This window comes from Budorcas taxicolor, chromosome 23 (genome assembly GCF_023091745.1).
Source record: "Budorcas taxicolor isolate Tak-1 chromosome 23, Takin1.1, whole genome shotgun sequence".
In the NCBI taxonomy this organism is placed as follows: Eukaryota; Metazoa; Chordata; class Mammalia; order Artiodactyla; family Bovidae; genus Budorcas; species Budorcas taxicolor.
In genome coordinates this window covers 41407290-41429962 of record NC_068932.1, presented here as the reverse complement: position 1 = coordinate 41429962, position 22673 = coordinate 41407290, and the positions used below count along the sequence as shown (strand labels likewise).

Sequence of the window (22673 nt, the reverse complement as noted above, 5' to 3'; positions counted from 1 at the left end):
GACCGAGCGACTGAGCGACCGAGCACCCAGCACCGTGTCTGGCAGTGACCACTCCTTATCGTTATACCAGACGTGTGGGTGCGCATGTGTTTGTATAAAGAATGCACACTCCACGAGGGCAAGGTCCTGTGAGTCTGTTCTGTCCACGGCTCTGTCGCAGGCCCAGAACAGGGCCTGACTCACAGGACGCAGCAACACACGCCTGTTGTCGTGCAGTGAGTGAATGAGCAGGGCAGCCCTAAGGCTGAACTCCAATCTCCCGCACAGGAGAAGCTGAGTACTTGTTCACTGAGGATGCAGCAGAGCCAGAACCAGACCCAAGGCTGTGCTCGCAGCTGCGTCTCTACGTGAGGCTCTTACTAACGCAACTGGAAGGATCAGTTCAGTTCAGTTCAGTCGCTCAGTCATGTCCGAATCTTCGAGACCCCATGGCCCATAGCATGCCAGGCCTCCCTGTCCATCAACAACTCCTGGAGTCTACTCAAACTCATCTCCATTGAGTCGGTGATGCCATCCAACCATCTCATCCTCTGTCACCCCTTTCTCCTGCCCTCAATCTTTCCCAGCATCAGGGTCTTTTCAAATGAGTCAGCTCTTCAAATCAGGTGGCCAAGTACTGGAGTTTCAGCTTCAACATCAGTCCTTCCAATGGAAGGAAGGAGCTCCCTTAAAAGTGGGGAGATGTTGCTTTGGGTTCTTTCCCCTTAGATTCTCGATAGAGGGGCACCTTTCTGTATCCCGATGTCGGGCGTTTTCCTGCCTGTGTGTGGACAGGAGTAAAGAGCACAGAACAGGGACCACATTGGGGTTTTGGCTCCAGCCCCGACCGTAAACTTGCTCAAAGTCCTCACTTGAGGTCCCAGGGCCTCAGCTCCAAAATGAGGGGCTTCACACATGTGAGCGTGCACCCTGATCGGCTGGGAGCTTGTTGAAACGCAGGAGACTGAGCCCACCCAGGGGGATCTGATTCAGTCATTCTGCGGTGGGATCTGTGCGTGTGACAAGGTCCCCAGCAATGCTGAGACGGCCGGTACAGGGACCACATCTGGAGAACCACAGGCCGGGACGACACCTGATGTCCTGCCTCTCAGAGTTGCTCCTCCCAGGGCAGAGGTGAAGGACCAGGAGCGAGTCTGACAGCCCACGTCCCAGTCCTAGCTCTGATAATTCCTGGCAGTGTGACCTTGGGCCAAGTTTTTCAGCTCTGTCCTCCACATCTGAAAACACGGGATGAGAGGATATACCTATGGCATTTGGGGAAGATTAAATATAAAGCCCTCAACATATAGTAAGAACTCAGGATCAGTGATCTGTTATCAACAGCATCACTATCTCCCTGAACTGCTATGATGTCAAGTTGTAGGGACCCACGAAGAGAGAGCTTTTGAACATATAGTGAGATGAGAACCACCAACAATCTGCCTGCTACGTCTAGACTCCTAAAAGAAAGGGCACTTCAAAGCTCCACCAGTAACCAAATGCTTGTTTCTGTTCTTTGAATTTTAGCTGCTTCCTTAGTTCTCAGCAAGCTGTATAATACACATTCTGGGCTGGTTTCAGGCCATGTATACATTTCACTTGGCTTGGTAAAGGAGTCATTTATCAAACGGAATCCATCTGATTTCCTGGATCTGAGATTAGACTGCCTCAGGCTTCCTTTCCTCCTCCACCCCCCCACCCCCCCCCCCCACCATAACCCTTGTAAAAATAGAATTTCCCTGTTCCCAGGAGACCAAAAAGGAGAGAATGCTTCACACATCTTTTTTTTTTTTTGTAAATGACAAATGCTTCTAGGTTCTTCAAATCAGGAAATCAGCTCAAAACCCAAGATGTTCTAGACAACACAGGAAAACAATGGCCCTGGAGATTTTATTGGCTTTTTCAGGCAAAACACTATAAAACCCTGTGGGAAATGCAGCCAAAACACTAAAGCAAAAGTAACAAAAATAGAAAAACCAACAAATGAGGGTTGCAATGGGTGGGTGTCAAATTAGATGAAAAAGCATTTACTTACCAGGCTTGCCTGTTTGTTTTGCAAGCAAAGGGCAAGAAGCAACAGAAAATGGAAGCAAAACAGATAATCAGGGCAGTTGTTAGGAAAGCAGGGAGGAAAAAAAAAAAATCAATTGCAACAACCCAGAATGCAGAAAGCACAGAAATCCCTTTTCGTCCTAAATTCTGAACAGTCGATATTTGAACTTAATGAAATATAGTCTCTTTAGTATCATATGATGAGAATGAACAGTGATGGCAGGACAGATGTTACACTGACATAGAGCATTTATAAAGGTTAAATGGAAGCCAGGGAGCCAGGCGGGAACCAGGAAAGGCTAGTGGAGGTGGAGTGGAAGCTGGTTTTAACCTCAGAATGCTGGTACATTTATTCTGGGCCCTGAAATGCCCAGCTCTCTGAGTTTGCTCTTCCATGGGGAAGGCTGGGTCGGTGAGTGGGACAAGAAGAGAGAGACAGGATCCAGATGGGAAACACGGCTGGGTTTCCTGCTCAGAAAGAAGGCAGGTCCCGCCCACGGCTACAGTGAGTCCCAGCCGCGCTGCAGCCCGTGTCCTCAGCAAGGGGAGGACAGGGGCCCCAGTCAGCGACCCGCCGTAATGACTAGGGACGACACGCACAGACGGGCCACCGTGCCCCGATGAGACCCGCTCTGGGAACGTGGACGATGGAGAGGGCAGTGAGTGGCAATGGGGATACATAAAGGGCGCCTTAGAGAGTGACAAAGCTGCTTCCAGTGGGGATGTTGGAGGCTGGCAGAGCCACCGGGAGAGTGCTCAAGCACCCCCAAACAGGAAATCGCTCAAAGCAGGTGAACTTAGAGCTCTGGAAGAGGTGGACCTTCAGGTCAAACACGCCAGGTCTCTTGGGAGGGGAGATTGGGTGTGTGTGGCCTTAATCCCTGGAGTCAGGGTTCCACACGCTCCTCAGATGGTCTAGAACTGAAAACACTGTTCTAACGACTGTCGCCTGCAGACACACAGCAAAAGCATCACAGGGGAATAAGCTTTCTGTCCCCACTTACGGTGACCACGTAAGGACAGGCCACTTACGTCAACTAGAGATTCTGAGTCTTATCAGTTTTCAAGAGGGAAATGTCGGCTTCTATCAAACTGCCAGTCGAGCAAGTAAGTTAGGTTGCTGTGGACAGCCTGCTGTCAGGGCAAAGGCTCACGTTCTCTCCAACACTGGCCTAACTGTCATCGTCAAGAATAAAAATAAAAATGTACGACTCCAAGGTGTGGAAGGATTCTAGATGAACCAGGTAGATCTGAGTGATGCGTCACGTCCCGACTCCAGGAGGTGGAAAGGTCTCATTCAGCTCACTAAACAGTGTATATTGCAAGATTTAAATGCTTCCTTCTGAACACTTTCAGCAGCACTTTCAGTTCCAAGAATTTTTTTTGTAATCTCATCCATATGTATCCATAAATTTTTATGCCCATTTAACAAAGAGGTTTCATTTAATAGAAAGCATACACCATGAGGCTGATCCTTAAAAAAGATCCCAGTGGGCTTTCCCCTGAGCTCTAGGAGAAATGGCCTTTATTATAATAAACCAAAATGAAAGCTTTTTTGAAAAGAAAGCACTCAATAGGCAGCTTCTTCAGTGTTCCCAAGGTTCCTGTCATGCTTATCTTGGGACAAAAGCTAGAGGTATGGTATGGCTCATATGATATGAGAAGTCATCAGCTGAAATAAGCATCAAGTTGGGACACAGAAACTGCGGTCTGCAGTGAGCACATGTCCTTAGGAGTAAAAAAAAAAAAATTTAAATCCAGTATCATGGGCCTAAGCAAATGAACAAATAAGCAAAAATTCCACACCTGACCCCCAGAGTCTTAACAGCATTTCTGAATAGTGATCATCAGTGAAAAATCTTGGGCTTGGCACTTCTGCAAGGTCTTTTCTCGATTTGTCTTTAAAAGCAGAAGAGCCAGTTACTAAAGGCTGGCTGTGGGGAGTTACTAAGAGGTCTGGTTACTTGAGGGCTTCTTTCATTGCAGGCCAAAGTAATCTGTCACTACTGGCTGCCAGGGATGCTGTGTTAAGACAGTTTCTGAGGTAGTATCCAACCTCAGGAAGAAAGAGCAGTGATCAGTTAACAGGGGCAGACAGCTGGGCTTTCGCATGTTCTAATATTCCTTGTCCTGGACCCTATGTAAAGGCCAGTGGGTTTTTTTTTTTTTACTTGCATCTAATCTATATTAGGGTTTAGCGATTTGATGTTAGAGATCTAATTCTCTCTCATGAGCAAAAAAGCCTCCAAACATCTTAGGAACCAATCCCAATTTTTGATTAGGGTTGGGCCCCCATGAGGTGGACTATCCTGGCTGGGTCAAGTGGTGACCATCAAGGTGATGGCCATGGGTCCCCACTGCATACTAAGGGACATGCGGGCGGGCGTTTCCAGGAGGCCCCCAGACTCACCGCCTGCAGCAGAGCCTCGTTCTGGGAGGCTCTGGTCCCTCCCTAAAGGGCTTCATGTGCTAAGGGGAGCCTGGGAGGAACACACTCTGGGTCTCTAGCTTCAAAGCACTCCCCACAGTTCAGAAACCTCAGGGTGGGCCTGAGCCCCTGCCAGTGAAGACACTCACCTATCATCTGGGCAATGGTCTTCTCATACTCGGCCACGATTTTCCTGTAAGAGAAGTGGAAACAGGTTGGTACTAGGCCCACACAATGGTTTTTACTTTCACGCGGGTGCCCATGCGCTGGACATCAACAGCCTGAGCACTGTCCAAGAGGACAAGTCCTTTGGGTCCCAGGTGGCTCAAAGGTCGTGGGTCCCCTCCAACCTCGGCCCTCTCCTGGCACACCCAGGTAGGTTCATGCTCCTAGTGCACGACTCTGAACACATCACTCCCTTGTATAATACAAAACATTCTGTGTCTCTCCACTGCTCATTGAGAAAACAATAAGGCTAAAACTTCAGCCTGATAGTCAAAGCCTTCTGTAACCCAGGCCTGATCTTCTTTGTCAACCATCCTGTGCAATGATAGCAAATGATTTCTTATCTGCTCTGAGCTTTCTTGTCTTTGTGGCCTTGAACATGGTTGTTCACTTCCCCTCTATCTCCACCTGTCAGAATCTGTTTCTCAAGGTCCAATTCAAATGCTCTCTCCTCCAAGAAGTCTTCCTTGATTTCTCTTTAGAACCCAAGACCATTTTCTTTTTTTAAATTTGGCTTTGGTCAAGTCACTTAACCTCTCGGAGGCTTCAAACGGGGCTGACCATCCCCTTAAGGGCTGTGGGGAGAAACAGATCGTGCGTCTCTAGACAAAAGCACAGAGCTTGGCACACAGTAGGTGCTTCCCATGTGGTAGACATCATACTTCTATGACTATATGCAGAAAATGAAAATAAATCACTCAGGTGAAATTTGGAAGACACCCTAAATGTTTATCCATTGAGACTGGTGAAATTAATTGTATTAGACCTTCATAAGGACTGTCAAACAACTGAACAATAAGATTGAGATGTATAAAAATCTAAGTTATCTTAAGTTAAAAAAGAATGTAGGGTCATGTACACTTCTATACTACTCTAAAGAAAAAAGGAGGTTATACTGATACCTTAACACATTTGGGATCAGAAATGCAAAAGTCTGGGAAGGATACCCCTGAAATGGTACACAGCAGTTACCTGGCTGTGGAACCAGAGGCTGAGTGGGAAGGAGATTTGTTTTCCATTGAAGGTATACTTTTTGTGCCCGACTCCCTGCAACCCTACAGGCTGCAACGCGCCAGGCTTCTTCAATCATGTCGACTGAGTCGGTGATGCCATCCAACCACCTCAGCCTCTGCTGCCCCTTCGCCTCCGGCCCACAATCTTTCCCAGCCTCAAGGTTTTTCCCAATGAGTGCATTATTTAACTCATGCTCATGGTATTTTAATAATAGTAATATACTAAGAATCCTCGTGGAATAAAGAGTAACTTCTATAGAGGACACTGTTCATGGGGCCACACCAGTTCTAGCTGTTATCAAACCACAGGTAAGCATTCCCCAGGACACCAGGAAGCCCAAGCATCACAACTGACCTCATTTCCATCACTTCCCGCCTGCTTTCTTCATATTTATCTTTCCACTCTGAGACCTCTCTCTCCTTGGTTATGATCTAGTATCAGGGCGAAGAAGAGGAAAGGTTAGTCCCAGATGAGTCCATTCTGATGTGAGCAATTCACAGACTGAGACAAGGAGACATGAACAAACATGGGATTAAAACCTGCTGCACCAAACAAGTATTGTCCCGAGAGAATTTCCCCAAGCGTGACAGAAATAAGCCATATGCCAGACTTTCACGGTGCCCTTGGAGTGCAACAAAAATGTGTGTGCTTTTTTTTTTTGTTATAAATCAAACGAGGCCAACAAAGGCTTATTAAACAATAGTGTCCAAGATCAAAACCCACGGTTTGCTACCTATCTCTGCCGGCAGTGGTCAGAGGAGGTCTGTGTCCAGAGATGCTGGCTTTGTGGGCCATGGGGACGTATGTTTATTTACAAGTGGCAGAATGGGAGCTTTTCGCAGGCACCCAGAGCTGGCCCTGCCTTCTCGGAGGCACCCACACACCACAGTACCTCTGCCCTGGCGATCTGGAGCGCGGAGTCCAGGTCGGGCTGCTGGAACAGAAGGCCTGCGGGTTTCTCCACCTCGGCCGTCCCGATGCGGGAATACAAGGCTGTTTTGGAGATGGAGACATCCGGTGGGTGAGCAGCTTCTCTCTGTGGAACGGTTTTTAATTTTAAAAAGTGACCATCATGCTTCTGACGAAGAGAACTGCATTCATCCTCTCACGAATGGGTTGGTTGTATGGTTTTGAAACAAAGAACATCAAAAGTATGAGAAAATGATAAGACTAATGAATGGGGAAATGCCAGATACAATCTATGGCAGTCTTATCATTTTGCACCTGCACAGGCTGACAAAGAGGCTGGTGGCGGAGGCCTCCCCAGCTCCCGGCCCCTGGAGTCAAGCACATCTAGCGCCTGTTTATCACTGCTGTTTATCAGACACAGGCATTTAGCCACAGCGAGTATTTACCAAGGCCACCTTCCAGCAGGCACCACTTCCAAAATAAAAGCCTGATGGCAAACAATGCTGAATTCTACTCTATGTTTGCCTCGTTTTGAATAACCACAGATCTGATGGTTTTGTGAGACTGTCCACATTTCAATTTAGGGGGCATTGGTTAGCTCTCTTTGAAAGTATAAAAGTCATACAAAGTTTTAAGACCTACTGTAGACGTCAAGCAATGTCACCTTCAGTGAATGAGTTTCTGGATACCAAAAGGTAAGCGTTACCCTGGAGTTCAATGGTATCAATGGGAAAATAGAAAACTGGATTACTGACAATATTCATGTGCATGAATGTGTGCGAATAAGAGATTCCCCACCGCCCACAACTGACGCTGGACAGTCACCAGGGAGGAGAGGTCTACACTGACTATTCTTCCTTTTGCACAAACGCTCAGCCGTTTCCAACACACTTGAAATGCAATGTTAGGAACATCACCAACCAGCGCAGCAGGGTTGTCAGTCTAGCTCTACTGCAAAGAAATGCCAAACCAATCACACTCTCAGTCCCATTCATTAACCTCCTGGCCCGTCGTGGTTGCCAAGGCAAACCTCCACCCTGGTTACTAGCGTCTGATTCGATGCAAAGCAATGGTGGTCCAATGGGAGGAGGGCAACTGCTTCTTCCTTGGGAAACGTGTACAAGAAACGGAGTCATGAACAGAACAGTGATGTAGAAGAAAGAAATGTGGGGATGGAACAAGGAGGACTTATCATGTAGGTGGAAGCAGAGATCAAAGAACCAATAGTAAGTGGGAAGGGAGTGACCTGAAGGTGCTTGAGCACAATCTCTCTCTTCAATCATGGGAACAGGTACGCCTACCCTACTGTGGCCTCAGAGACAAGGAACCTGAGACAGCTCGGAAAACGTAGGTAGAAGCTTAATGGATAGGACTGGAGGTCAAGGGTTAGGACTAGTTAGTTGTACACATGCACGATGAACTAAGTGGTTTATGCTCTCCTGAAAGCAAGGGTCTTCTATGTGGCTGTCACACCCCAGCCTGATCTTGAGTATCTGGGTTAACTCTCACGTGCAGTCAGAACAACTGCTGCTCAGAGGGGAGAACACAGTTTTGTTCAACCAGACATTAGGGATGCCCACCCATCAAATGGAATGCCAGGATCCTTCAGCCTCAGGTCCTAAAGGTACTCTGTGGCCGGACATTTGAGCAGAACAGCTAACAGCCAGCGCTAACAGCTCTCGGGAGTAGGCAGACTGACCTCTTAGAAGAAAGAGGGCCACCAACCAGATTGGAGGGCAGAACCTCTCCTGTCTAGGGGTTAATCTGTAATGTCTGCAACGCTGTCAACATTCTGCTTGTCAAAAGGGAAACTTCTCAGGAAGTAAATGGAAAATTATAATGGCATCAAGACTCAGTACTTACATTTATCACGAGAGTTCAAAAACATAAAATTCTGAAGAGGATTTTTTAAAAAAATTGTTCCTATCAGTTAAATAAAATAATGTGTTCTTTGGAAAAAAATCAGAATAAAATTTCAAAATGGAAAGAACATCCCGGTACCTCTGATGATGAAAAAAATGAGAATCTAAATAAGATTTGGCCAAATCATTTCCTAGAATGAGATTTAATTCTGACTCCAAATAAACCAGCTCTTTGAAGTAGAAGAGAAAAATGAATGAAAACTAATTTTACTGTACTGGGCAGAAATGAAATAAGATCAATGCAGGAATTAATTCTTTTTAAGCTGCCTCATGTCCTTTGTGAAACAAGGACGAGGATGAAAAACAAACAAAAGGATGAGCTTTCTAAGTAAATGCAAATAGTTACTACCGAAACAGTGATTCACCATCTCTGGTCATCCTGGCCACCTGTGTTTTCAATATAGAAACGATGACTTTCAGAGTCCACCTGAATTATCACCCAAGTAGCTGCATGTCAATGAAATTCAAGATACACATCCTGGTTTTCTCTTACAACCAAGGATTGTTTTAAACTGAAATTAATAGCTCTGTCTCTTCCTGATATTTTAAGATCAGACTCAGGTTAAGCTGTATTTCTTTCACATACTCTCCCACTTGCTACTTTAGAGGAGCCAGGAAGCCCCTAGAATAGCAAATTAAAATGTGAAATGGCCGTGACTCAGATCACATGGGACTGTGGAACTGATGTCCATGCCTTCAATCCTCTCCCTCGAACTTTGATCCCTATGGGGACCCCTGGGGCACGGTCACCCCAGTGAGACCTACAGACATGCCTGGGGTCCTTCCAGCCTTGCAGCCAGGGGCTGTGGGCCCTGCCCCTCATCCGGGCTCACAGTCCCCATCGTGGGCAATCCCCTGTTGCCAGGTTTACAGGAAGCTGCCACGTCCGGGACCAAGGCAGGATTGCTGTCCCTCGGACCCGGAAGGCACAGCAGTGAGAGCACAGGAGTGGGACCCAGGAGACGAGATCGGGCCACGGGCCAAGGTCATGGAGCATGGACACAGGCTGGATGCTTGGGGGTGTCTGGGCCACACAGTGCCAGGTCAGGCAGAGAGCAGCCTCACCCTGCTGCTGTGCTACCCAAGTCTGACAACGGGCGGTCTCAAGCTCAGGATGACAAACAAGAGGAAGGGAGTTGATACGTGCCCTTAATCCACTCTCACAGGAGGCACTGCCAGCGCCAACTGGCCACTCCATCCCAGTGGGTCAAGATATGGCCTCAGAAAAGAGGGTGGAACAGATTGAGAGAGTAGCTGACATATATTCACTACCATGTATAAAACAGATATCGAGTGGGAAGCTGTAGGGCACGGCTCAGTGCTCTGACCTAGAGGGGGAGGACGGGGGGCGAGGAGGGAAGGGAGGCTCAAGTGGGAGGGAACAGACGTATACTTATGGCTGATTCATGGTGTCGTAGAGCAGACAGCAACGCAGCGCTGTAAAGCAGTCATTCTCCAATTAAAACATAGATTAAAAAAGCGTGCATTTAAAAAAATAAATTTAAAAATAAAAAATATAACATATTCTCCCTTTAAAAAAATAATCAAATTTCTGGAGGGAGGAGGGGAAGGCATGGCCTTAACCCTCAACATTAGGCTGCAGGCGATAACCACAAATTCTTGCAACTGGGCAGTAAGCTGAAACCCATGTGCGAGCCCTTTGCCACTGCTCTTCAGATGGTCGCTGTGGGTTTGAGGCATCATGTATGGGGGCCTGGACACAGCAGGAGAAAGGGACCCTAGGATATCAGGCTGCTCAGCAACCACATAACTGCCCCAGACCTGACTCCTCCTTCTTCTGCTGCAACAGCCAGGTCTCTGCCTTCATCTGCTAGGACACCTGCAGGAACCATATACTAGCAGTAATGCCCTTTCCTGCCCAGAGGAGCCTCTTTCTAGGACTTCCTCCGGCCCCAAAGCTTGCCGTTTGTATGATGCCTGTTCCTAAGTTACCCAGATACAGCCTTCTTTCCTTATATAGGGACCCCCTCTTCCCAAAAGGCCAACAGCTTTAGGGACCACAACCAGTGTCTGTTACACATAAAAAGGCAATCCATTCCTGAGTCCTGCAGCCCTTGGAAAGCAATGCGGATGGGACTCCGAGGTTCTGTCCATCCTGGTTCAGCGGTAAATTCAGGGCCACGGCACCGCAGAGCCAGGGACCGGTCAGATCTACCCCCAGGGGGACACCACACTGCCAGAAGCGTGTGGAAGAAAAACAAGCTGGAGTCTTACATCCCAGCCCCTGCAGTTTCCCTCATTTCTAACCTTTTCTGACTAATGAGGAGGAGGAAACCCCACTGCAGTCCCTGGGAGTCTGGCTTTGCTGACCCTCAGTCTAAAGGGAAACGCGAGTGAAGCTGCTCCAAGGAGCGACTAGAAATCACCCCTGTCATATTTCACAATGCTTTTCATCCCCTCGGTGTGAGTTTGTTTTTTTTTTTTTCATTCTGAGAGCTTTCATTTTGTGTGAGCCACAGTTTAAGTTCACGCTGCCAAAAAGATGGGGGCCGTGTCACTTGCAGCTGAAATATACGGGCAGCAAAAAGAGCCAATTGGATATACAGCTGCTGTTTCTCTTCCTATATATCAACAGTTTCCAATGCACTAAGGGACTATCAAGCCTCTCACGAACAAGAAACCCAGAGGGACCTAATTGGGTTCAGGCAAATGGATCACCCTAGGGCTAATTAACTATAGGAAAGAGCATCTATTTTCCATGGGCCAAGGTCCCTAGATAATAGACTCCTTACAAAAGCGGTACAAGTTCCTACAGTGGAGGAAAATACTCCTCAGACTCCAAGACCCTGTGGAATCTTTTAACACGCCCTTCTGGAATATGCAAGGAGGGAGCGGGTGCTGTCTCTCCAAACTACACTCAGGAGATTTCACGTGACAGTATTTTCTAAATCAGAACCAGGACACATGGTCTGAGAACAGGCTGTAACTGCCTGGGAGTCAACTGCTGGCCATCTCTGAGAAAGCAGGCAAGGGTACCACACAGTTCCAAACAATTCATACTCAATAAGAACTACTTAGAACATGATTCTGCCACACACTTCTGGATAAGAATAAACTGTATTCATAGTGACCAAACTTTAAGCAATTCACTCTGTGTTTAGGCCACTAACCAAGAATATCAAGAAATAAACCTAAGGGGGGAAAATTCCTTACTGCGTAATGTATTCTAAAAATCTCATTTCATGGAAATTTAACACAAGTTTAAGGGTTGGCCACAAGAACAAGGACACCAACAATTAGACTTCACATTCGTGTCTCGACTCTGGGTCCAAATGCTCCTGGTATGGACATCCATGGGGAGACATCTCAAGAGATGTATCTGGAAGGGGGGTCCCTGTTTGGCTCCAGGGGGACCGCATGCAGGGGGCCCTCACTCAAGGCAGGAGCAGCGTGAATTCCTGATCCTGTGTCAAGGATGAGAGATGGTCCTGCTGCTACGCGAGCTGTCACTTGAGATGAACGGGCAACAGGCTCCCATCCGGAGATGTAAGCACTAGCTCTCAGAAAGCCAGTGAATCACCATCAGGCTTTGGGCTGGCTCCCAGGCTCCATTTTCCCCCTGTGTAAAACGGGACCTGGGCCTGCTGTATGAGGAGAGATACTGGGAGCATCTCACTGGGAAACAGAGGCACCAGTGAAGGTCAGTGCCCATTCACTGATTGCAGGCCTACTGTGCGCCACACATGGTGCCGCTCTCTGCACATCACCTACTGTCCTCACAGCAAGCTTGCTATTAGCCTCTTGACACAGATGGAGAACCTGAGGCTCACCCACTGGTTCAAGGCCACAGAGTGCACTGGGGCCCAGTTCTTGTCTAATGGCCCAGGTTTTTACTGGGCTGCCACCTGGGGGTTGGGTGTGGGGGAGGGAATGAGGAGGCTTCTCAAACTCCAAGGGCACCCATCAGCCCTGGGAGTGGGCTAAACCTCCGTGGACCACGTGCTGTATCACACAGCAATAGTAACTCATCCCAACTGTTGAGCAAAATGACTCCAAACTTGGAAGCCAGCAAAACAGTCTCTGCAGGGACTGTCAACATCATATTCTCCTCTAGAGAAAGACTGGCAAACTATAATGAGAAAGCAAAAGTGTGAGTCGCTCAGTCGTGTAGGACTCTTTCGACCCCATGGACTGTAGCCCACCAAGTTTCTTTGTCCATGGGGATTCTCCAGACAAGAAGAGTGGAGTACGTTGCCATTCCCTTCTCCAGGGGATCTTCCCAACCCAGACATCAAACCTGGGTCTCCTGCACTGCAGGCAGATTCTTTACCGTCTGAGCCAAACTATAGGGTGTGGGCCTCATGGCCTAATGCCATTTCCTGTAAAAGGTTTTTACCAGGCCCCGCCATAGCCATTCATCCAGTGCTGTCCACTGCTGCTCTGGCAGAGCTCCAGAGTTGAGTAGCTGTCCAGAGATCAGATAGATAACCGCAAAGCCTCAAACATTACACTCTCTACTTGCAGGAAAGGATAGCTTTTTTGTAATCCTCTTGACCCTGGCCTAAGGGTCATCTGACATGTCAAAAAGGTCTCGTTTTCAGCTATTTACTATTTCACCTATTTATTAGGGTCTAGTCTCAGTATAATCATTAGCATTATTCTATAATAACTGTAGAAAACAGAAAAGCTACAAATTACTTTTCATCAACAGAGAAGCAAATGATTTCTGTAGGAAGAAAAAAGAACTTCAAAGGTCAGGATTTATCTGTCCTGTTTAACTATGAATAGTTAACTGGTTAATTACCAGTTTTATATCTATCTAACTTTGCAATCTGATTCCAGTTTCCTCCCTCCTCTGACTGTACGTGAGCTTCTCATATTTTCCTCCACTCAACCAGCTTTTCCACCCATCCTGCTTGGTTCCTCCCTAACTGAGTGAACCCGATCTTAAGACATGCACTCAGTGTGTACTTATTCATGAGCTACGCCTTTAGCTTTTTGGAGGTATCCTTTGTCAAACACCTGCCTGGCCGCGGTTAGCAAAGAAGCATCTGGACCACACAACATTCTCCAGAGGCAGCACACAGCAGCAGCAAACCGGTACCTTGGTGTCCTGGCGGCTACGCGCAGCCAGGGCGATCTGCCTGGCCAGCTTCAGGGCTTCTATCCGCATGATGGCAAACTCTAACTCCTCCTGCCGGAGGGGTGGGGAATGAGCAGACCGCAGGGAAAATGCAGCGAGACAGGACGGAAATGTTTGTCCACATCCAAGAAACGAATGGGCCACGTGAATGTGTCGTAACAGGTACTCGGGAAAACACACGCACTGGCTTTCTTTCACAGTTAACACCTCAGCAGATCATGAAATAGGTGCTTAATTTCCAGTTTTTTTTGTTTTGTTAAATCACCCTTTGGAATGTCTGTCAGAAGTATTATGCCATCAAATATGAAATGGTTTTTAAAACGGGATCAGAATTTTTAGTGCACCGTTTCCTTCGATTTCTCTTTTGTTCATTTCATGTAAGGTTGGCCAACAATTTCCATGAATGGATCTGCATCTCTCAAAGGACTATAAGCCATCTCTCTAGGTTTGCTCTGCATGCCCCAGTCTAGGGGAATATCAAATTAAGTGGTCAAATTTAAAGCGCAGGGTAGAGAGAATGGTTTTGGTTCCAGATGCGAGACCTGAGTCCAGATGTTATCTCAATGGGGGTCTGAGATAATCTCATATATATAAACAGCCTGGCTCGCTAGTGAGCTAATACCCTTGGTTCCATCAATAAATCACAGAAAGCTGCTTTTGGGTCTATCAAGACGTCTGAAAAATGACAGTTTGGATCCAATTTCCAAATTGAAATACAAACGGTTTGTTCCATATGGAACGACACGATTTATATCACTCTGGCGTCCCGGGTAGAGAACGCCACATACATCAGTCTTGGAGGGGAAGCGATTCCATCTGGAATATTCACAGCAATGCTCCATGAACTCCTGCCTCGCGGCTTCTGGAGTTCGGAGATTCATTCTCTACTGAGGTTTTTGACAAACTCCCCCAAAGTCACACATGGGCTACAAACCTGAAGTTTTTGAGCAAAGACTGGGGGGTTCTTTTCTGCTAAGTCGGGCTCCAGATAGTCAAGCGCACCACAGAGAGAGGCTGGATGAGCTAGCCTGCTGAGGAGGGCGTCAGCAGAGGCAAAGGAGCCCTCGGGAGCTGTCTGAAGGCCGGCAGAGGAGGACACAGAGGAAAAACAGAGGAGACAGAGTGACAGCTTCTGAGCAAGGACCACCCATCTACTGGCTGAACATTTCTGCCTTAAGGCCAAAGAGAGTATCAGGTGCCAATACCTCCCTCTTTACCTGGACGGATGTCCATATGCTGACGACGGGCATCTCGAGACTGGCAGGCCCAACCCCCTCCCCCAAAGCACCGTCTTAGGGTCCTTCCCCACCCCCACACCACCCCCATTCCATAAGCAGTTGCTGGGAGGACAGCTGTCCTTAGTTACTTGAAAACCTCAGCAGGTGGGAGACAAGCTAGCTGACGGGGATTCCAAACGTAACATAACGCATCAGGAAAATACCTTCCAGCGTAAATATCCAAAGTCAGGTTTTGGTAAAAGGTTATTTTCTAAATAATGGAAAGATGCTTTCAAAAGAAAAAGATCAGAAAGACTTCAAAACCAGAAGCCAACTTGGCAGAAACTTGAATTAAGCATGAGTGCCTCATGATGTCTGTTTGAAAGATGCTCTGAGTCCTGTCTGGACCATGTTTTTGCTCATAATTATCTTTCCAGTGTCCAGCAGACAGACACACAGTAGGTGCTAAATTAAGTACTTGATGCATGAGTTAAATGAACGTCTACTCATCCGGAACAACAAGGTAACATGCTAAGTCAATGGCCTCAAGTCCTCTTAGGGACTGCGAGCAGGGAGGTAAAATAAGCAAGAGAAAACTCATCTAGAAGGATGATTCTCTTTAGATGGGTGGAGGCTGGGGGCGGGGCCTTGAGCTCAGGTCTGTTTGCTCTGCGAAAGCCCCACAGGGCTGGGGAAGGAAGAGGTGTTAAGTCCTGGTCTACACGCAGAAGGCACTTCCCATCACCAAGGCCCAGAACCAACTGTCTCTCAAAAGGAGAGCGTTTACGTGCTCCACCATTCTCTGCCCTCTGCCAGAGAAGACAGAGAGGTGGGATATAGACGGATGACAGCTCCAAAGCCACAATCCAGCTGGAAGGGGCTGGAGGTGGAAAGTTAATAACCCTGACAGCAAATAACGCACTTAGGTGAGAACTGCAAAACCACCTTGGTGAGGACAGAGAGCCTTCCTCTGATCATTACTGGGTGGGGTGACCTAGGCTAGCTTCCAGCCCCATGCCCGGTACCAGGCAAGTGGTGCTTTAAAGACCTGGGCCGAGCAGTGATGGAAGCCCACTGGTCCTGCGTTCATCCACAGTTCATCTCAGGTCCCTCCGACCCCACTTACAATTTCCATCACTTCCGACGCGGTGCCCAAGGCCATGGCCTCCAGCTCTTTCTGGGAGGACTTCTCTGGCACCTGCAAGTGTGGCTCCTGGTTGGGGGCCAGCCCTCGTGCAACGGGATGTTGGATCTTTGCCCCAGTATTCACAAGGGCTTCAGTCTCCTCGAAACTTGAGCTGAGGAAGCAAAGGGCATCTTTAGAGTCTGCACTGGAAACCCCACCAAAATCAGCCAGGATGCTTCGATTAATATGCCAAGGGATGCTGGACTTTCAGGGTTATATTACCCCCAGGAAAACGGACAGGTCTTAGACAGTCAAGGGGCCTGCTGGCTGAGTGGAGGGTGGTCCAGTCCCACCCTAAGACCTGCTGACACAGTAGAACCAGAAGTCCAGATGCCATCTAGCTAAGGACACAAAGTGTGAAAGTATTAATTGCTCAGTAGTGTCTGACTCTTTACAACCCCAGAGACCGTAGCCCACCAGGTTCCTCTGTCCATGAGCTTCTCCAGGCAAGAATACCTCCAGGGGATCTTCCCAACCCAGGGATTGAACCCAGGTCTCCTGCATTACTGGCAGATTCTTTACTGTCTGAGCCACCAGGGAAGCCCAAGGACACAAGCTCTGGAGTTAAGCAGACCACTAGGCCCCTGGCTGTGCACCTCAGGAGAGATTAGGGGCTGTAACTTAGTGAAGATCAAGGGAGATCCTGCCTGCATGGGACGCACGTTGACACCGTGCCGGTCGCAAGGTACCATGACTGCTGTTGTAATAAGGTCATCATTTCATTCTCCCCGCCCCAGGCAGATTTTGGAGTAAGTGTGAGAAGTCAAAGCAAGTGCTTTCACTCCTACTCAGTGACCAGGCCAGCAGGGGAGGGCAGGAAGGTCCCAGTCTCAGCATGAAACCCCACCCGCACCCGACCCAGCACCACACAGCTCAGAACCGGACCCTGACAAAGGCTTACATTCCCATCTTATTAACAATCAGCACTTATCAGGCACTTTATTTGTGCCAGGCCTTGTGACCGGTGCTCTCCTTACAGCAGCTCCGTTCATTCCCCCTGATGACTTTTTGGACAGGGACCCCTAGCCCCGTCCCCACTGGGGGATGCCTGTAAGACTCAGCACCTCAATTCATCTTCATAAAATCCCTACAAGGTCGACTGTATTCATTACTCTCAGTTTACACATGAGGGCAGAGCAGCCCAGGAGGGCTCAAGTGACCAGTGAGGACCAGGAGTGGGACTGCAGCTCGGAATGCTCCAGCATGCTACTTCCCCACGGCACGAATCACAGAATCAAGCAGCGTGTGTGCTGGGAGGTGATGAGATGGGTGCACACGTTCAGTTGGTTAAAGGACCCCAGTTCAGTCCAAAGGGCAGCCAGGGACAAACCCACTGCATCTGCGTCAGAATGGACGCTGAGATGGAGACGTGGGCTGCATGTGTACAAATGAATCGAGGTCAGGAGAGAAGTGTAGGGGCTCAGAGGCCAGGGACCTGCCTTCCAGGACATAGCTCTCTCATCACGGCAGTCATACCCTGAACATGGCGTTGGAGACTCGGACATCCGGACGGGGGGAGACTTGACCGGGCTCTCCTGAGATGTGTCGAACATAAGGTACAAGGCCTGCTTCTTCGGGGCATCGTTGTCCTGCTGCAGGGATCAAAGTCACATGTCAGCTCAGCCACCGTGGTCTGAATGCGCTACCGAGACGAAAACCAGAGCACACTTTGATGGGGACAGCTAATTGGTCAGGAAGGAGCCTTCCTTTCTCTCCAGCCTCCCGGAAGAGAGGAGAAAGTGGTACCGGCTAGGAGAGAGGAGGCGAGGATGGCAGGAAGGGGAAGGCGGAAAGAGAAAGTGAGACTCCACCCAGGGGTGAACGTTTCCGAGAAGGATTGACTGCAATGGGGTTGGTGTGAGACACACTCACTGCTGCTCGGCCACTGACTTTAGCGGCCATCCTCTCTGGGTGCACAAGCACGCTGGTCACCCAGGATAAACAGAGGGGTCGGAGAGAGCCCGCCCAGGTGTTGCCCACAGTTGAATGGGGGGACACGGGTGTGATGGACTAGTGTGATCAGCATCACCATCGAGGTTCACTGACTTACAGCAACTGTGGTTTAGAAGCAGCGACCTCACATCTACGAACGACGCAGAGAAAGAAATAGAAGAGCAACAAGTCTGGGATCCTGGGTGTCGCACAAGCACCACCCCCCACCCCCGGGCATCGCCACGCCCCTGTGGGTGTTGCCCGAAGACAGCACAGCCCAAGAGGTCGCGTTCAGGACCAAACACCCGGGGGCAACACATATGAAGCCAGGGAAGACAGCCGCCCATCATAGTGACTCAAAACGAAAAAGGAATGGCGGACAGACTTACTGCTCAAAGGAATCATCTTCAATTACAGAAAGCAGTTAGTCTGCAGAGACCGGACCATGGTATACCTTAAAAACAACCACTAGCCTTCTGCATTTTCAAAAGAAACCTCGGAACAGCTCTTTCTCAGCCAGAGGAAGTAGTTCTGCAGGAAGTCTAACAGCATCCTATCATTTCCTCCCTGAAAATGGCATCTGAAGTGGACTGAGACAAACCTCAACCCCGTCCCCCACTCCAGCCCCAGGTCACTAAACTGACCCCAAAACAGTGTGGAAAGCAAGTCCCCTGCTGGCTGGAGGCAGAAGAACTTACAGGTAAGGAGGAACCGATTTTCTCCATATATTCGATTTCATAGGAGTTTCTATAATCCAACTCTGCAAAAGAAACAAAAGGACAGGTGAGCACCAGAGAGGGAGAAATGAAAACAAAAGATTTGTTTGGCTGGGCAAGGTGGGGCCTGGAACAAGGCTTTAAGCTTTCTGAGAATGTCCACTGACTGAGATTTCCAATACAGTCAAAAGGGGAGGCTCGCCTTAGCTATTTTCAGACAAGTGGTAAACCTCTTACCATAAAGGGGCTTCAGCCACTTGGGAGTCTGAGAGTCCACGGGAATTAAATGTCAAGACCAAGCACGGATTTGACTGGGAAAAGAACTGAGCATCCTGCACTGAGTTTTCAGATCAGAGCGTGCGTACCCTCTGGGTGTTGCTTTCTCTGAAAGTCTCAAGTGCAGTTCAGGGAATCTTCCCAAGTCCTGGTGACATTTTGGAACTGGACCCGAGCTGCCCATTTGGTTGATGGAAGCAAGGGGGAAGAGCAGGGCTGCTATAAGAGAAGCTCTTCAAGTCGCTTAGAACATTCCCCCCAATTCCGCCAGTACCAAGGGGCTGGTCTGAATCAAATGTTCAGACACAAAGACTATTAAAGTCCAATTTGGTGGAGTAATGGCCTATTTCAAGTTGACAGGAGACTTTAGGCTACAAGGAAAACTCCAGATACTCTCACTGGAGACTAGAAATCCCATTGCCTGCCTTGGCTCCCAGACAGTTACAGGTGGAGACCCAGCTCTGCCACTCCATCCACGTCCCTGTCTGGTGAATGGACTCTGAGCACCTACTAAGTGCCTGACAGTGCAGGGCACGGTGGATACGGTAGTGAACAAGACAGAAGAGGATCCTATCATGGTAAAAACCCCAACCCACAGCTACCCGACGGCTCTTTTCCACTTAAGAAAAGCAAGACGTGACATGACCCACTCAGAAAGCAGGAGTGTCAATGGCAATCCCTAAAGCCCAATGCCTTAATTTTTTTAAATAAACAGAAATAGCAGCAGTTCTTCTGGTTTAAAGTCCCTCATTCCTATATATTCATAAGCATATTCAACAGAAGGGATCGTTTTTAAATGATCCTTTAAATATGAACTTTAAAATGAGATATATCCAGGACTTCCTGGTGGTCCGGGAGTTAAGACTGCAGGAGGTATGGGTTCGATCCCTGGTCAGGGAACTAAGACCATGCATGCCGCGAGGCAAGGCCAAAAGAATAATAAATGAAGGATTTCCTCAAAGACTTTCTCAAAACTTGCAAGTGTGTGTGGTTTTGGCTGAATAAACTCCAGTACTTAACCCCGTGGATGACTTTTCCGGAATCTCTGGGATGAAGCAAATGCATCTTTCTGGCAGGCATGACCTGCTCATGGGAATGGAGATGGTTTTGTGGATTAATGGCCAGAAAGACCTCACACATCCTGAAGGTGCTGACTTGTGCATCCCTGCGGAGGAACACGGACTAAGCCGAATCACATGCTGGGCAGGAGCTCAGTGTCTATAACCGTGCTGTGAACCTGTCCCTGGGGTCTGCCTCGACTGAAGACACAGAAGCGTTCATTTATTAAGACTTACTATCTTCCAAAGGCAGGGGATAGTGAAAGACAGAGTGATTTCTAGGGCTTCTTCTGGAGGATGACCGCGCTCATTTTTATTGTTCTGCTAAAGACTAAGTGGAGAAGATACTACAAAATCAGCTCTTTGCTCCTCCAAGGTATCACTGCTATTGCCAAGGCATGATTTTATCCTAACTGATTTAACAGAAAGCCTCCCACCACCACCCCCAACACACACACACAAACATACCCTACCGTGGCACCGAATAACCTGGGGGCCACCGTGGAGATTTTCTGGGCCCTGGGACCCCAGCTTAGCTAGCTCTGGTTACCAGCTCGCCTCAGGGTCCCACCTGGAATCTATGCTCGTTTTCCTGGCAGCAGATCTGGGTGAGTTTTAGGTCGCTGAGCTCATTTATCTGCCTTCTTTCCTACCTGCCAAGAGCATCTCAGATATATTCTTTTTTGTTTTTTGGCTGCACCACGTGGAATGTGAGGATCTAACTTTTCCGATCAGGGATCAAACTCACACCCCCCCTGCAGTGGAAGCGTTGAGTTTTAACCACTGGACCACCAAGGAAGTCCCAGGTTCTCAGATATTTTGAGGAAACATCTTACTGAACTTGCTTTTCAAAATCTCACTCACCTGCCTTAAATTCTAAGCCTCAGAGGGTAGGCTCGGAGAGGGGAGCCACATGCAATTTTAGCCCCTTTTTTACATCATGCCACACACAGCTGGCAGACCAGCAAAGAAAGGTAACAGCAATTATACCAAGCAGCTCAGTGTCTTTACATCTAAGAGGCAGCTCACTAAAGCATGTGCTGCTTTGAGCTGAAGAGGCCTGACGTTATTGTTAAATGGGTCCTGTCATTCTGAAGGCAATGCACAGTGAGAGGGCTGGACTGCTGTCTTCATGGGTCTCTCTTTGTTGGAGCTTTGCTAGAGGACCACAAGGAGCCTGAGCAGAAGCCGGAAGGATGCAGCTGAGTCCAGATTGCCATTCCCAGGATCAAGGAAGCCACCTCACCAACTTCTCTAGGCCTACTGACTCATTCATAAAATGGAGTTCAAAGTGCACACGTCTTACAGGATAAAATGAAATGATGTAAAGCCCCACATCTGGTCATGCAAAAGGTAATGGATTTCAACCAGGTCTACTATTGCTCACTGCTAATATTTCTGAAACTTTTAACATATGTGATGAGAGGAGAAGAGGCTTTCAGAAAGGGACAAGGACACTGCTCCGATTTCCCGGGGTGGCCCTTCTGTATGTCTGTATCTCAGTGGCAATGGTGCCCACCACTGAAGCTCCAATATTTTGCCCACCTGATGTAAAGAACTGACTCATTGGGAAAGACCCTGGTGCTGGGAAAGATTGAAGACGGGAGGAGAAGGTGACGACAGAGGATGAGATGGTTGGATGGCACCATGGACTTGATGGACATGAGTTCGAGCAAACTCTGGGAGTTGGTGATAGACTGGAAAGCCTGGTGTGCTGCAGCCCATGGGGTCAAAAAGAGTCGGACACGACCGAGTGACTGAACTGAACTGAGGAATAGGTTAGGCTTCCTCCGGAGGACACCTTCCCCTCTAATGGATGTAGGAGGTAGAGGCTGATGCCCTAGCAATGGGCCATCCAGATCTGTGAATCTAAAGCCACCACTCCCTCAGGGTCTCAGACCAGAGACAGGGGGGGATCTCGGAGGCTCTGTCGCCCAGTGGTTCCTAAACTTTTCATCCCTGGGAGTCACATAGACTAAGTTTCCTCTCAAGGCATCACGTTTCAAAAGACTGCCCTAGAAAATGGCATTTGCTAAGCAAGGGTTCAAAGGAAAATGTTTGATCATAAAGCTCCGGTTTTAAGCAATTGGAGACTACTGGTGTCGCCACAGAGCTGATGTGCTTACAGACCCCAAACATGCAATTCTAACTAGCTGGGCATCCATCTAAACTAGGTCTATTCAGGGTTTTTTTGGAATATTAAGATGATGTGAATCTCCTGTGGACCCAGGTAAGGAAGTTCAACACCCTCATTCTACACTTAATGAAAGGAAGCCTGAAAGATGGTCACATAAAGACTGTGGTGGGGAAGAAGAGGCCCTTCGAGTTGGGCAAACCTGGTCCTACGTGGATTAGCCCCTCTGTCTTTAACAGCTCAGATCCTCCGCTCTCAGGTTCTTTCTGGGGAACATATCTGCTCCCCACCCTCCACCTGGTGTGGCCAGATGTGACCTCATGAACAGGAAGGGCAATTCAAGAACAGGGCTCCATCAGTTTCTATGTCCGGTTGCTGGAGGGAACACCCAAGAGATGGACACAGACCACACCTCCCGAAACGGCAGCTCTTCTTTATTCACACGTCCAGTGGATTTCCCATCGCCCACCAGCTACAACTACGGGCAGGGCTTCCCAAATCTTCACAGTCATTTTCTAAGA

General features: G+C 48.4%; 1 protein-coding gene across 4 annotated transcripts in view; it reads right to left on the bottom strand.

The window, feature by feature from the left end:
* The window catches only part of TACC2 (transforming acidic coiled-coil containing protein 2), a 231036-nt gene that overhangs the window by 6329 nt on the left and 202034 nt on the right, over positions 1 to 22673 (bottom strand). For all 4 annotated transcript variants that reach the window (XM_052661039.1, XM_052661041.1, XM_052661042.1 and 1 more), the window contains 8 exons: positions 18667 to 18728; positions 17513 to 17628; positions 15977 to 16148; positions 14568 to 14708; positions 13595 to 13684; positions 6591 to 6734; positions 6053 to 6129; positions 4609 to 4652 (listed from right to left, as the gene is read on the bottom strand). In XM_052661039.1, coding sequence (XP_052516999.1) covers positions 4609 to 4652; positions 6053 to 6129; positions 6591 to 6734; positions 13595 to 13684; positions 14568 to 14708; positions 15977 to 16148; positions 17513 to 17628; positions 18667 to 18728 — 846 coding nt within the window. The remainder of the gene's footprint in view (positions 1 to 4608; positions 4653 to 6052; positions 6130 to 6590; positions 6735 to 13594; positions 13685 to 14567; positions 14709 to 15976; positions 16149 to 17512; positions 17629 to 18666; positions 18729 to 22673) is intronic.